This window comes from Callithrix jacchus, chromosome X (genome assembly GCF_049354715.1).
Source record: "Callithrix jacchus isolate 240 chromosome X, calJac240_pri, whole genome shotgun sequence".
Classification (NCBI taxonomy): domain Eukaryota; kingdom Metazoa; phylum Chordata; class Mammalia; order Primates; family Cebidae; genus Callithrix; species Callithrix jacchus.
In genome coordinates this window covers 784,799-800,373 of record NC_133524.1, presented here as the reverse complement: position 1 = coordinate 800,373, position 15,575 = coordinate 784,799, and the positions used below count along the sequence as shown (strand labels likewise).

General features: G+C 45.8%; 1 protein-coding gene and 1 long non-coding RNA gene across 6 annotated transcripts in view; one reads left to right on the top strand and one right to left on the bottom strand.

Annotated features, from left to right (window-relative positions):
- Nucleotides 1-713: 713 nt before the first annotated feature.
- LOC128930582 (uncharacterized) lies at nucleotides 714-14,230 on the bottom strand. Of its 3 annotated transcripts, XR_013531543.1 has the most exons (5): nucleotides 14,089-14,230; nucleotides 13,572-13,700; nucleotides 10,539-10,613; nucleotides 3,440-3,534; nucleotides 714-870 (listed from the first exon to the last, which is right to left on the bottom strand). It is a non-coding gene; the product is annotated as an uncharacterized LOC128930582 (long non-coding RNA). The 3 variants fall into 3 exon arrangements; XR_013531544.1 differs by lacking the exon at nucleotides 3,440-3,534; XR_008478822.2 differs by lacking the exons at nucleotides 3,440-3,534; nucleotides 10,539-10,613.
- A 63-nt stretch (nucleotides 14,231-14,293) lies between these two features.
- Nucleotides 14,294-15,575, top strand: part of PPP2R3B (serine/threonine-protein phosphatase 2A regulatory subunit B'' subunit beta) — a 51,211-nt gene continuing 49,929 nt past the window's right edge. For 2 of the 3 annotated variants that reach the window (XM_078362882.1, XM_078362885.1), the window contains exon 1: nucleotides 14,294-14,817. In XM_078362882.1, coding sequence (XP_078219008.1) covers nucleotides 14,506-14,817 — 312 coding nt within the window. In that variant the 5' untranslated portion in view covers nucleotides 14,294-14,505. The remainder of the gene's footprint in view (nucleotides 14,818-15,575) is intronic. The other variant, XM_078362883.1, reaches the window with a different exon arrangement.

Below are 15,575 nucleotides of genomic sequence, written 5' to 3'. Positions count from 1 at the left end.
AGGGGCACAGAGGAGGCTCAAAACCACCCCCCCCCAGGTCCCACCACTGACGAGGAGACGGTGAGAAGACCCCACCAGAGCTCAGAGCCGCACATCTGACCCTGCTCTGCCCAGCAGCTGCGCCCCACATGCCACTGTCCCGGGGAACAGGCAGCACTGGGCGGACCAGCCCCCTGAACTGCACCCACAGTCCCACAGCGGCAGGTGTGTGTGTGTGTCACGTGGGATTTTCCTTAGAAACCTAAAGACGTTTGAGGCCGGGTACACCGGGTCACACCTGTAGGGACAGAACCTTGGGAGGCCAAGGCGGGAGGCCCGCTGGAGGTTGAGGCCAGGATTTTGAGACGGGGCAATATAGCAAGACCCCAACTATGCCATATTTTTTTTTTTTTTGAGACACAGTCTCGCTCTGTCGCCCAGGCCGGAGTGCAATGGTGCGGTCTTGGCTCACTGCAACCTCTGCCTCCCGGGTTCAAGCGATTCTCCTGCCTCAGCCTCCCGAGTAGCTGTGATCACAGGCACCCCCACGACACCCAACTAATTTTTGTATTTTTAGTACAGACGGGGTTTCAGCATGTTGTCCAGGCTGGTCTCGAACTCCTGACCTCGTGATCCGCCCCCCCCCCAGCCTTAGTTAATTGTAAGCAGAGCTGGGCGTTAGGTTTCGTATTAAACAGCAAAACTCACCACACAGCAAACTCCAAATTACAGGATTTCATTTTTACTATTTTTGCTTTTATTTAATTACATTTCTCAAGAGCTACTTGGGAGGCTGACGCAGGAGAATCGGCTGAACCCAGAGGGTGGAGGCTGCGGGGAGTCAAGATCACGCCACTGCGGTCCAGCCTGGGCAGCACAGCAAGACCCCAACTGGAAAAAATAAAAGTTTCATAGCAACAGTGAAAAGAGGTTGGACACAAGCCAGGAAAGGCCCTGAAATTTATATGACTAAACAGGTAAATCCAGTTAATAAAAAAAACGTTTTAGCCACAAGAAAGACGTGTATAAGCCCCATTTTTTTTTTTGGAGACAGGGTGTCACTGCAACCGCTGCCTCCCGGGTTCAAGGGATTCTCCTGCCTCAGCCTCCCGAGTAGCTGGGACTACAGGCACCCGCCGCCACACCCCGTTGATTTTTGCATTTTTATTAGAGGTTTCACCCTGTTGGCCGGGCTGGTCTCGAACTCCCGACCTCAGGTGATCCATCCGCCTCGACGTCCCAAAGTGCTGGGATCCCAGGCACGAGCCACTGTGCCTGGGCCAAGGAGAACCTCCTTCTCCAAAAAGAAAGAGAGAAAAAAAAAAATGGGGTTTCCCTTTGGAAACCCCAAAGGAAAGAGGTTTAAGGGAGTCCCTGTGTGGACAGGCCTCGCGGTCGTCGTGGAAAATGCACGAGGAAAAAAGCCACGTCTTCCACGGCAGCAGGGAAGGACACGGCACGTTCAGGGAGCTCCCACCTATAAAACCATCCGATCGGCCGGGCACGGTGGCTCACGCCTGTCATCCCAGCACTTTGGGAGGCCGAGGCGGGTGGATCAGGAGGTCAGGAGTTCGAGACCATCCCGGTCAACGTGGTGAAATCCCATCTGTACTAAAAACACAAAAAATCAGCTGGGCTTGGTGGCACGTGCCTGTAGTCCCAGCTACTCGGGAGACTGAGGCAGGAGCATCGCTTGAACCCAGGAGTTTGAGGCGGGAGAATCCCAAGGTCAGGAGTTCGAGACCGTCCTGGCCAACATGGTGAAACCCCATCTCGCCGGGCACGGTGGCTCAAGCCTGTCATCCCAGCGCTTTGGGAGGCCGAGGCGGGTGGATCAGGAGGTCAAGAGATCGAGACCATCCTGGTCAACATGGTGAAATCCCATCTCTAGTAAAAATACAAAAATCAGGCCAGGCACAATGGCTCATGCCTGTAATCTCAGCACTTTGGGAGGCCGAGGCGGGTGGGTCACGAGGTCAAGAGATCGAGACCATCCCCGTCAACATGGTGAAACCCCATCTCTACTAAAAATACAAAAAATCAGCTGGGCGTGGTGGCGCGTGCCTGTAATCCCAGCTACCGGGGAGACTGAGGCAGGAGAATTGCCTGAACCCGGGAGGCGGAGGTTGCGGTGAGCCGAGATGGTGCCATTGCAGTCCAGCCTGGGTAACAAGAGCAAAACTCCATTTCAAAAAAAAAATATATATATATATATATATTAGGCAGGGCTGCTGGGAGTCCCCTGCAATGCCAGCTACTGGGGAGACTGAGGCAGGAGAATCCCTTGAACCCTGGAGGCGGAGGCTGCAGGGAGCCAAGAGACACAGCCGACTGCTATTTCAGAAAGCCACGTCCGTCGAGCAACCCGGCCTTCGAACCCCGAACCCAGAGGACGCGTGGACTCTCTCCCAAGCCCACAAGAGCATGGTTCAAAACCAAGCAGGTCAGCGAGCTCGGGCATCCCTCAGTGTCTTCCCTGTCACCGCAAAACCTCAGCCATTCCTGCTTCCTCCAGCTGCCCTCCAAAAATAGTGGCACTTGGGCAGGCCCGGTATCAAGTGACGGGCGCAGAGCTTAGTCCCGCAGGGGCCGTCTGGGGGCTTTGCACGGGAGGCTTTTAGAGCGTAAAGGCCATGCACGGCGTCACCTGCCTCTTCCCCTTGTCCCTCGGCCAGGAAATCCCCTCCCACCATCACCCACGAGGCGTCCCGGGACACAGAGTCCCTACGACCTCCTTTTTATTTAGTTATTTATTTTGTAAGGACAGGGTCCTGGTAGGTGGCCCAGGCTGGTCTCGAACTCTCGGCCTCCCACAGTGCCGGGACCGCAGGTGTGAACAGCCGTGCGCTCTTCCGTTTAAGGGCTGAGATTCACGTGTCATCCCGGCTGTCTGTGTCCTCTGAGCGCTTCCCTGTGTGTTTAGACCATTTTTCTTGTGTTTTTGGAGACGGAGTTTTGCTCTGTGGCCCAGGCTGGAGAGAGGGGGCCCGATCTCGGCTCACCGCGACCTCCGCCTCCCGGGTTCAAGGGATCCTCCTCCCTCAGCCTCCCGAGTAGCTGGGGCGCTGGGCTAATTTTGTGTATTTTAGCAGAGATGGGGTTTCTGTGTGTTGGTCTGGCCGGTCTTGAACTCCCGACCTCAGGTGATGCTCCTGCCTCGGCCTCCCAAAGTGCTGGGATTATAGGCCTGAGCCACCGCGCCTGGCCCTAATTTTAATTCTCAATCTTTATTTTTATTTATTTTTGGAGACAGAGTCTCGCTCTATCCCCCCCAGGCTGGAGTTCAGCGGCCCGACCTCAGCTCACGGCAACCTCCGCCTCCCGGGTTCAAGTGATTCTTCTGCCTCAGCCTCCTGAGGAGCTGGGACTACAGGTCCCAGGCTCTCTAAAAATACAAAAGTCGGCCACGCACCACTATGCCCGGCTAATTTTGGTATTTTTTGTAGAGACGGGGTCTCACCATGTTGGCCAGGCTGGTCTCGAACTCCCGACCTCAGGGGATCCGCCCTCCTCAGCCTCCCAAAGTGCTGGGACCACAGGCAGGGAACATCACACCTGGATAATATTTTATTTTTTGTAGAGACGGGAATTTGGGACTGAGGCATTTTTCAACTCAGGATGAGTTTACGAGGATGTAACCCCATCATAATTTGAGCAGTAACTGTAATATCATAAATATAATGAATATTGTTTCATATTATGTAAATGTATTGTATATATGTGCATGTATAATAATGTATATATAATATGCACCGTATTATAATAATGTGCATATATATAACATATGTGCATTCTAGATATTCACGTGCATATATAATGTATATATAATATGCACCATATTAAAATAATGTGCTCATATATAATGCAGATACCTCATAGATATAAATGTGCATATATAATAATGTATATATAAAATGCACCATGCTAATGTGCACATATATAATGCAGATGCCTCATAGATATACATGTGCACATATAATAATATATATATAAAATGCACCATGCTAATGTGCACATATATAATGCAGATGCCTCAGAGATATACATGTGCATATATAATGTATATATAATATGCACTGTATTATAATAATGTGCATATATATAACATATGTGCATTATAGATATACATGTGCATATATAATGTATATATAATATGCACTGTATTATAATAATGTGCATATATATAACATGTGCATTATAGATATACATGTACATATATAATGTATATATAATACGCACTTATTATAATAATGTGCATATATATAACATATGTGCATTATATACATGTGCATATATAATGTATATATAATATGCACTGTACTATAATAATGTGCATATATATAACATATGTGCATTATATACATGTGCATATATAATGTATATATAATATGCACTGTATTATAATAATGTGCATATATATAACATATGTGCATTGTAGATATACATGTGCATATATAATGTATATATAATATGCACTGTGTTATAATAATGTGCATATATATAACATGTGCATTATAGATATACATGTGCATATATAATGTATATATAATATGCACTGTATTATAATAATGTGCATATATATAACATGTGCATTATAGATATACATGTGCATATATAATGTATATATAATATGCACTGTATTATAATAATGTGCATATATATAACATATGTGCATTATAGATATACATGTGCATATATAATATGCACTGTATTATAATAATGTGCATATATATAACTGTGCGTTATAGATATACATGTGCATATATAATGTATATATAATATGCACTGTATTATAATAATATGCATATATATAACATATGTGCATTATAGATATACATGTGCATATATAATGTATATATAATATGCACTGTGTTATAATAATGTGCATATATATAACATATGTGCATTATAGATATACATGTGCATATATAATGTATATATAATATGCACTGTGTTATAATAATGTGCATATATATAACATGTGCATTATAGATATACATGTGCATATATAATGTATATATAATATGCACTGTATTATAATAATGTGCATATATATAACTGTGCGTTATAGATATACATGTGCATATATAATGTATATATAATATGCACTGTATTATAATAATGTGCATATATATAACATATGTGCATTATAGATATACATGTGCATATATAATATGCACTGTATTATAATAATGTGCATATATATAACTGTGCGTTATAGATATACATGTGCATATATAATGTATATATAATATGCACTGTATTATAATAATATGCATATATATAACATATGTGCATTATAGATATACATGTGCATATATAATGTATATATAATATGCACTGTGTTATAATAATGTGCATATATATAACATATGTGCATTATAGATATACATGTGCATATATAATGTATATATAATATGCACTGTGTTATAATAATGTGCATATATATAACATGTGCATTATAGATATACATGTGCATATATAATGTATATATAATATGCACTGTATTATAATAATGTGCATATATATAACATATGTGCGTTATAGATATACATGTGCATATATAATGTATATATAATATGCACTGTATTATAATAATGTGCATATATATAACATATGTGCATTATAGATATACATGTGCATATATAATATGCACTGTATTATAATAATGTGCATATATATAACTGTGCGTTATAGATATACATGTGCATATATAATGTATATATAATATGCACTGTATTATAATAATGTGCATATATATAACATATGTGCATTATAGATATACATGTGCATATATAATGTATATATAATATGCACTGTGTTATAATAATGTGCATATATATAACATATGTGCATTATAGATATACATGTGCATATATAATATGCACTGTATTATAATAATGTGCATATATATAACATGTGCGTTATAGATATACATGTGCATTTATAATGTATATATAATATGCACTGTATTATAATAATGTGCATATATATAACATATGTGCATTATAGATATACATGTGCATTTATAATGTATATATAATATGCACTGTATTATAATAATGTGCATATATATAACATATGTGCATTACATACATGTGCATATATAATGTATATATAATACGCACTGTATAATAATGTGCATATATATAACATATGTGCATTGTAGATATACATGTGCATATATAATGTATATATAATATGCACTGTGTTATAATAATGTGCATATATATAACATGTGCATTATAGATATACATGTGCATATATAATGTATATATAATATGCACTGTATTATAATAATGTGCATATATATAACTGTGCGTTATAGATATACATGTGCATATATAATGTATATATAATATGCACTGTATTATAATAATGTGCATATATATAACATATGTGCATTATAGATATACATGTGCATTTATAATGTATATATAATATGCACTGTATTATAATAATGTGCATATATATAACATATGTGCATTACATACATGTGCATATATAATGTATATATAATACGCACTGTATAATAATGTGCATATATATAACATGTGCATTATAGATATACATGTGCATATATAATGTATATATAATATGCACTGTATTATAATAATGTGCATATATATAACATATGTGCATTACATACATGTGCATATATAATGTATATATAATATGCACTGTATTATAATAATGTGCATATATATAACGTGCATTATAGATATACATGTGCATATATAATGTACATATAATCTGCACCGTATTATAATAATGTGCATATATATAACATATGTGCATTATAGATATACATGTGCATATATAATGTATATATAATATGCACTGTATTATAATAATGTGCATATATATAACATGTGCATTATAGATACACATGTGCATATATAATGTATATATAATATCACTGTATTATAATGTGCACATATGGAATGCAGACATATATACATGTACATATAAAATGCATATATGTACCATGGTATAATGTGCATATATACAATGTATGCTCATTACATAGACATATGCATGTTTGTATAATATGCAACGTGTTATCTATGTGCATATGTATATAATGCAGTCTTAACATGTAATGTTTAATATATAACAGCATTACATCAAGCATGTACTGTCCTATATTGCTACAATACGTATACACGTTATATATGTGACATGTGTATGTACCTTATAAAACAGATCGCTAATAGATTAAATATTTCAAACTGCATATTATATTGCACTGATGTCACCCTTCCCAGGGCTGTCACCCTTCCCAGGACCCCTGGTCCATGTCATCTTTTCGACCTCTGCCTCCCTGAGCACAGTGGGATCACAAACAGGGGCCGTGGCCTGAGAAATTCACCGCCCGTGCATTGACCAACCAATCCATCGATCTCACCTGTCAACTGTCTACCTGCCTATCTATATGTCTATGTATCATCTGTCATCATGTATCCATCCATTCTATCTATCCATCCACCTATCATCCATTTATCATCTGTCCATCATCCACCATTTATGTATCCATCCATCCACTGTATCCATCCATCATCTGTCCATCCACTTATCATCCATTTATCATCTGTCCATCATCCACCATTTATGTATCCATCCATCCACTGTATCCATCCATCATCTGTCCATCCACCTAGCATCTATCCATTTATCATCTGTCCATCATCCACCATTTATGTATCCATCCATCCACTGTATCCATCCATCATCTGTCCATCCACCTATCATCCATTTATCATCTGTCCATCATCCACCATTTATGTATCCATCCATCCACTGTATCCATCCATCATCTGTCCATCCACCTAGCATCTATCCATTTATCATCTGTCCATCATCCACCATTTATGTATCCATCCATCCACTGTATCCATCCATCATCTGTCCATCCACCTAGCATCCATTTATCATCTGTCCATCATCCACCTATTATGTATCCATCCATCCACTGTATCCCTCCATCAATCATCTATCCACCCACCTATCATCCATCCATTCATCCATATCTACCATCAATCCATCCATCTACATATCATCCATCCATTCTATGTATCTATCAATCCAATCTCTCCATCCATCCATCCATATCTCTCATCTATCCATCCATGCATCCATATCTATCATCAATCCATCCATCTACATATCAACTATCATCCATCCACTCTACGTATCTATCCATCCAATCTCTCCATCCATCCATCCATCCAATCTCTCATCCATCCATCCATCCATCTACATATCAACTATCATCCATCCATTCTACGTATCTGTCCATCCAATCTCTCATCCATCCATCCATCCATCTCTCATCTATCCATCCATCCATCCATCCATATCATCAATCCATCCATCTACATATCAACTATCATCCATCCATTCTATGCATCGGTCCATCAAATGTTTCATCCATCCATCCATCCATCCATCCATATCTATCATCAATCCATCCATGTATCAACTATCATCCATCCATTCTACGTATCTATCCATCCAATCTCTCCATCCATCCATCCAATCTCTTATCCATCCATCCATATCTCTCATCTATCCATCCATCCATCCATCCATATCTCTCATCTATTCATCCATCCATCCACCCATATCTATCAATGCATCCATCTACATATCAACTATCATCCATCCATTCTATGTATCTATCCATCCAATCTCCCATCCATCCGTGCAATCTCTCATCCATCCATATCTCTCATCCATCCATCCATCCATCCATATCTATCAATCCATCCATCTACATATCAAGTATCATCCATCCATTCTACGTATCTATCCATCCAATCTCTCCATCCATCCATCCATATCTCTCTATTCATCCATCCATCCACCGATATCTATCAATCCATCCATCTACATATCAACTATCATCCATCCATTCTATGTATCTATCCATCCAATCTCCCATCCATCCGTGCAATCTCTCATCCATCCATCCATCCATATCTCTCATCTATCCATCCATCCATCCATCCAATCTCTCATGCATCCATCCATCCATCCATATCTCTCATCTATTCATCCATCCATCCACCCATATCAATGCATCCATCTACATATCAACTATCATCCATCCATTCTATGTATCTATCCATCCAATCTCCCATCCATCCGTGCAATCTCTCATCCATCCATCCATCCATCCATATCTATCCATCCATCCATCTACATATCAAGTATCATCCATCCATTCTACATATCTATCCAACCAATCTCTCAATCCATCCATCCATCCATCCATCCAATCTCTCCATCCATCCGTCCAATCTCTCATCCATCCATCCATCCATATCTCTCATCTATCCATCCATCCATCCATCCATATCTATCAATCCATCCATCTACATATCAGGTATCATCCATCCATTCTACATATCTATCCATCCAATCTCTCCATCCATCCATCCATGCAATCTCTCCATCCATCTGTCCAATCTCTCATCCATCCGTCCATCCATCCATCCATGTCTATCAATCCATCCATCTACATATCAACTATCATCCATCCATTCTACGTTTCTATCCATCCAATCTCCCATTCATCCATCCATCCATCCAATCTCTCATCCATCCATCCATCCATGTCTATCAATCCATCCATCTACATATCAACTATCATCCATCCATTCTACGTATCTATCCATCCAATCTCCCATCCATCTATCCATCCATCCAATCTCTCATCCATCCATCCATCCATCCATCCATGTCTATCAATCCATCCATCTACATATCAACTATCATCCATCCATTCTACGTTTCTATCCATCCAATCTCCCATTCATCCATCCATCCATCCAATCTCTCATCCATCCATCCATCCATGTCTATCAATCCATCCATCTACATATCAACTATCATTCATCCATTCTACGTATCTATCCATCCAATCTCCCATTCATCCATGCATCCATCCAATCTCTCATCTATCCATCCATTCATCCATCCATCCATCCATCCATCCATCCAATCTCTCATCCATCCATCCATCCATCCATCCAATCTCTCATCCATCCATCCATCCATCCATCCAATCTCTCATCCATCCAACCAATCTCTCATCCATCCATCCATCCAATCTCTCATCTATCCATCCATCCAATCTCTCATCCATCCATCCATCCACCCATATCTCTCATCTATCCATTCGTCTACCATCCATCTATCCAATTGTATCTATGTATCAATCTATCATCTATCTACCTGTCATCTATCATGCATCTGTCCCTTCTATGTATCTATCCGTCCATCCTACCTATCCATTGCATCTATCGGTCTATTATCGACCCCTCCGCGTGTCTGCGTATCATCTATCATTGATCTATCCATTCTGTGTCTCTGTCCATCCATCCTATCATCGATCCATTGTATCTATCTACGTATCAACCTGCCCATCGTGTGTATCTACCTGTCATCCATCTACCTGTCTACATATTCAGCCCAACTATATTTGTGTCATTGATGATCCCTAGACACCCCCCATCATCTAGCAATGTCTACTGATTCATCAATGGTCCACGTACCTGTCACCTGTCTCTGTTCCCTGCGTGTATCTCATCCACCCTCTTTCTGTCCGTCAGGTGTGCTCCCCGTTAATCCTGTGTCCGGAGGGAGAACTGAGGTTTGAATGTGACTTGCAGCTTCTGGTCCAAGTCACCCACCCAAGGTCATGAGCAGAGGAAGAACTCACACGAGCTCAGGCGCTGACACAAGGATGGGGTTTATTTAAAGTGGGTCACACAGGGCCGGGGCGTGGTGGCTCAGGCCTGTGATCCCAGCACTTTGGGAGGTCGAGGCGGGTGGATCACGAGGTCAAGAGATCGAGACCACCCTGGGCAACGTGCTGAAACCCCATCTCTACTAAAAAAAAAAAAAAAAAAAATACAAAAAATTAGCTGGGCATGGTGGTGCGCGCCGGTAATCCCGGCTACTGGGTAAACTGAGGCAGGAGAATCGCCTGAACCCAGGAGGCGGAGGTCGCGGTGAGCTGAGGTCTCATCATTGCACTCCAGCCTGGGAGACAGGGCGAGACTCCGTGTCAAAAAAATATATATGAAAATTAAAAATTGGCCGGGCTTGTTGGCTCAGGCCTGTCATCCCAGCAGTTTGGGAGGCCGAGGCGGGTGGATCACGAGGTCAAGAGATCGAGACCACCCTGGGCAACATGGTGAAACCCCGTCTCTACTAAAAAAAAAAAAAAATACAAAAAATTAGCTGGGCGTGGTGGTGCGCGCTTGTAATCCCGGCTACTGGGGAAACTGAGGCAGGAGAATCTGCTGAATCCAGGAGGCGGAGGTTGCGGTGAGCCGAGGTCCCGCCATTGCACTCCAGCCTGGGTGACAAGAGCGAAATTCTTGGGGCTGGGAGTTTGAGACCAGCCTGGGAAACAGAGTCAGGCCCGTGTCCGTGAAGAGAGAAAGGGACAATTTAAAAAAAGAGGCGGTGGCTGAAGCCTGTGATCCCAGGAGTTTGGGAGGTCGAGGCGGGTGGATCACGAGGTCAAGAGATCGAGACCATCCCGGTCTACATGGTGAAACCCCGTCTCTACTAAAAAAAAAAAAAAAAAAAAAATACAAAAAATTAGCTGGGTGTGGTCGTGTGTGCCTGTAATCCCGGCTACTGGGGAAACTGAGGCAGGAGAATTGCCTGAATCCAGGAGGCGGAGGTGTGGTGAGCTGAGGTCTCATCATTGCAGTCCAGCCTGGGAGACGGGACGAGACTCCGTGTCAAAAAAATATATATGAAAATAAAAAATTGGCCGGGCGCGGTGGCTCAGGCCTGTCATCCCAGCACTTTGGGAGGTCGAGGCGGGTGGATCACGAGGTCAAGAGATCGAGACCATCCCGGTCTACATGGTGAACCCCTTGCAGATGGCGCAGGCCCAGGTGAAGACCTCCTGCATCGTGGCAGGTGTGTGTGTGGGGGGCTGCAGGGGGGAAGTTCGGTGGTGTCCGTGGCACCCTGACCGGTCAGTTCTCACCAACATGACCCTCTACGCTATTTGGGTTTTTTTTTGGGGGGGGAAGACAACTCACTCTGTCCCCCAGGGTGGATTGCAAGGGCACGATCTCAGCTCACCGCAACCTCCACCTCCCGGGTTCAAGCCATTCTCCTGCCTCAGCCTCCAGAGTAGCTGGGATTACAGGCGCCTGCCGCCACGCCTGGGGGATTTTTGTATTTTTAATAGAGATGGGGTTTTACCGTGTCGGCCAGGCTGGTCTCGAACTCCCGGCCTTGGCATCTGCCCGCCTCGGCCTCCCAAAGTCACAGGCATGAGCCACCGTGCCCGTCTGTCAGGTGTTTCAAGGACGGTGTGTGGAGTTTCTAGGACGGTGTGTGGAGTTTCTAGTCACAGCGCACACGGGAGGACACAGACACGTCCACGTCACCAGCGTGTGCTCCACGGGCTCCCACGGCAAGTGAGGACACCCCGGAAACTTAAACAACAGGATGGCTCCTGTCCTCACAGTGGAGAGCAGGAGTCTGAGATCAAGGTGTCTCAGGCTGGGCTTGCTCCTTCCTGCCTCTGACACCTACAGGGTAGACTGAGGCAGGAGATGTGCTTGAACCCGGGAAGGCGGAGGTTGCGGTGAGCCGGGTTCGTGCCACCGCACTCCAGCCTGGGCCACAGAGCGAGACCGTGTGTCAAAAATAAAAGTCAAACGTAGGCCTGGGGCGGTGGGTCACACCTGTGATTCCAGCACTTTGGGAAGCCGAGGCGGGTGGATCACGAGGTCAAGAGATCGAGACCAGCCCGGTCAACATGGTGAAACCCCGTCTCTACTAAAAATACAAAAAATTAGCTGGGCACGGTGGCGTGTGCCTGTGATCCCAGCTACTGGGGAAACTGAGGCAGAAGAACTGCCTGAACCCAGGAGGCGGAGGTTGCGGTGAGCCGAGGTCCCGCCATTGCACTCCAGCCTGGGTGACAAGAGCGAAATTCTTGGGGCCGGGAGTTTGAGACCAGCCTGGGAAACAGAGTCAGGCCCCCGTGTCCATGAAGAGAAAGAGAGAATTTAAAAAAAGAGACGGTGGCTGAAGCCTGTGATCCCAGCACTGTGGGAGGCCGAGGCGGGGGGATCACGAGGTCAAGAGATCGAGACCACCCTGGGCAACATGGTGAAACCCCATCTCTACTAAAAAAAAACAAAAAACAAAAAACAAAAAATTAGCTGGGCGTGGTGGTGTGCGCCGGTAATCCCGGCTACTGGGGAAACTGAGGCAGGAGAATTGCCTGAACCCAGGAGGCGGAGGTTGCGATGAGCCGAGATCGCGCCATTGCACTCCAGCCTGGGTGACAAGAGAAAAACTCCGACTTAAAAAAAAAGAAAAAAAAAAAAGGCAGGAACGGGAAATATGCAATGGGAAAAGTCATTTAAATAACTAACGTCACCTCCCTGGACATGAAGGATTTTTGCAGTTTTGAAATCAGTTCACACTGCGGCGTTTAAAGGCGTCAGACCCCTCTGATCTGTCTTGACTGTTTGATACATAAAACTGACATAAAGGGAGCATATATATATATATATATATATATATATAATTTATTTATTTACTTTTTTTCTTAATACAGACGGAATTTCTCCATGTTGGTCGGGCTGGTCTCGAACTCCTGACCTCGGGTGATCCGCCCACCTCCGCCTCCCAAAGTGCTGGGATGACGGGCCTGAGCCGCCTCGACTGGCCTGAAGAGGAGCTTTGTATTGAAAACTGCCTTCGCCTCGCGCGCTCCCGCAGTACGCACGCTCGCTCCCGTGCTCGGGGGCGCGCACCCCGCAACCCTCCCGTCCCCGGTGCCTCCCACTGCGCAGGCGCAGTCCTATCCCCCCCCCCCCCACAGCCCCGCCCGCTCACACATCTCCCGGCCTGAGGCTCGCGCCCCGCGGGCAGGCACTGCGCGTGCTCATCGCACCAACCTCCCGAACGCCTCGTCTCTACCGGCACGCACGGCGCATGCTCCACGCCCAGGGTTCCCCTCCCCTCCCTGTGGCAGGCAGGGACTGCGCATGCTCGCGTCTCCGCAGCTGTTCAGGCCCCTTCGCCGCCATCGGCCGCGCCTCTAAAAATACTAACCGCCAAAAGATCTCTGGCTGCATGGCCGCCACAGCGTCTCCCCCGTTCTCACCGCAGCCGCTTGGACCCCAGCAAAGCCTCCTGCAAAGGCTCCGAGGTCCGCGGATGGCGTGCGGCACCGTCGCGTCGTGATGACGTCGTCGCGATGACGCGACGCAGTGACGCAACGCGGGCGCCCATGTTTGGGATCGCGTCCGGCGCGCCCGTTTTGAAGCTCCTTTGAGCAGCGCGGGCAGGACCGCGCCCCCCTCTGCAGGGTCCCCGCGCCCCGCGAGTCCCCGCAGTTGCCGAGTCGTGGGTTCTGTTCCCCGGCGCCGGGCCCCGCATCGTCGAGGGTCGTCCGGGCGGAACCGAAGCGCCCGGGGACGGGCGGGGCGTCTGGGGGAGTCTGGGGGCGCCCCGGGCCCAGCCCCCGCCATGCCGCCCGGGAAGATCCTGCAGCCGGTGCTGAAGATGAAGGTGGACGAGCTGTTCCTGTGCTGGCTCAGCGAGGCCGGCACGCAGCGAATGCTGCAGGACTGTCTGCGCCGGATCAAGGCGCCCCCGCGAGACCAGCCGGCCACGGGGGACGTGGAGCTGCCCGCAGCCCCGCCCGCCACCCCCAGGCCCAGCGGGCTCGACCCCCCGGGGACCCCCGGCCCGGGCCCCGCCCTGCCCCTGGGCGCCGCCTGCAGCCCCAGGAACGCGCCCCACGCTCGAGGCACCCGTAGATCGGCAGGCACGAGGGTAGTAAGTTTCCCCTTCCTTTTGCTGACACCCGCGCACGTGGCTCTGGCCGCAGAGTGGGGGAGGCTGGCGGGAGAGCGTGAGACCCCAGAACGGTTTAATAGTCAGTCTCTCCACCCGTCCCCCCCGCCCCCATCCAAAGTCCCACGTAGTGAACATTCCGTCACTGAGTCACACAATTGATGAATGTGGGGCGATCTCGGCTCACCGCAACCTCCGCCTCCCAGGTTCAAGGGTTTGTCCTGCCTCGGGCTCCCCGAGTACCTGCCATGCGTGACAGGCACGCGCCACCATGCCCGGGTCATTGCTTTATTTTTGGTAGAAACGGGGTTTCACCGTGTTAGGCAGGCTGGTCTCGAACTCCTGACCTCACGTGATCTGCCCACCTCGGCCTCCAAAGTCCTGGCATTACAGACATCAGCAGCCGTGCCCGGCCCCTTTTTTAATGTTATTTTTTTTATTTATTTTTTTGGACACAGGCTCTTGCTCTGTCTCCCAGGCAGGAGTGCAGTGGCTCAACTACAGCTCGTCTTCCTGCCTCAGTCTCCCCATTAGCTGGGATTATAGGCGTGCACCATCACGCCCCGCTTTTTTTTTTTTTTTTTTTTTTTTTTGAGATGAGGGCTTGCCATGTTACCCAGACAGCTCTGGACCTCCTAGGCCCAATCAGTCCTCCCTCCTTGGCCTCCCAAAATACTACTTTATTTCTTTTTTTTTTTTTTTTTTTCTTTTGAGACGGAGTCTTGTCTGTCTCCAGGCTG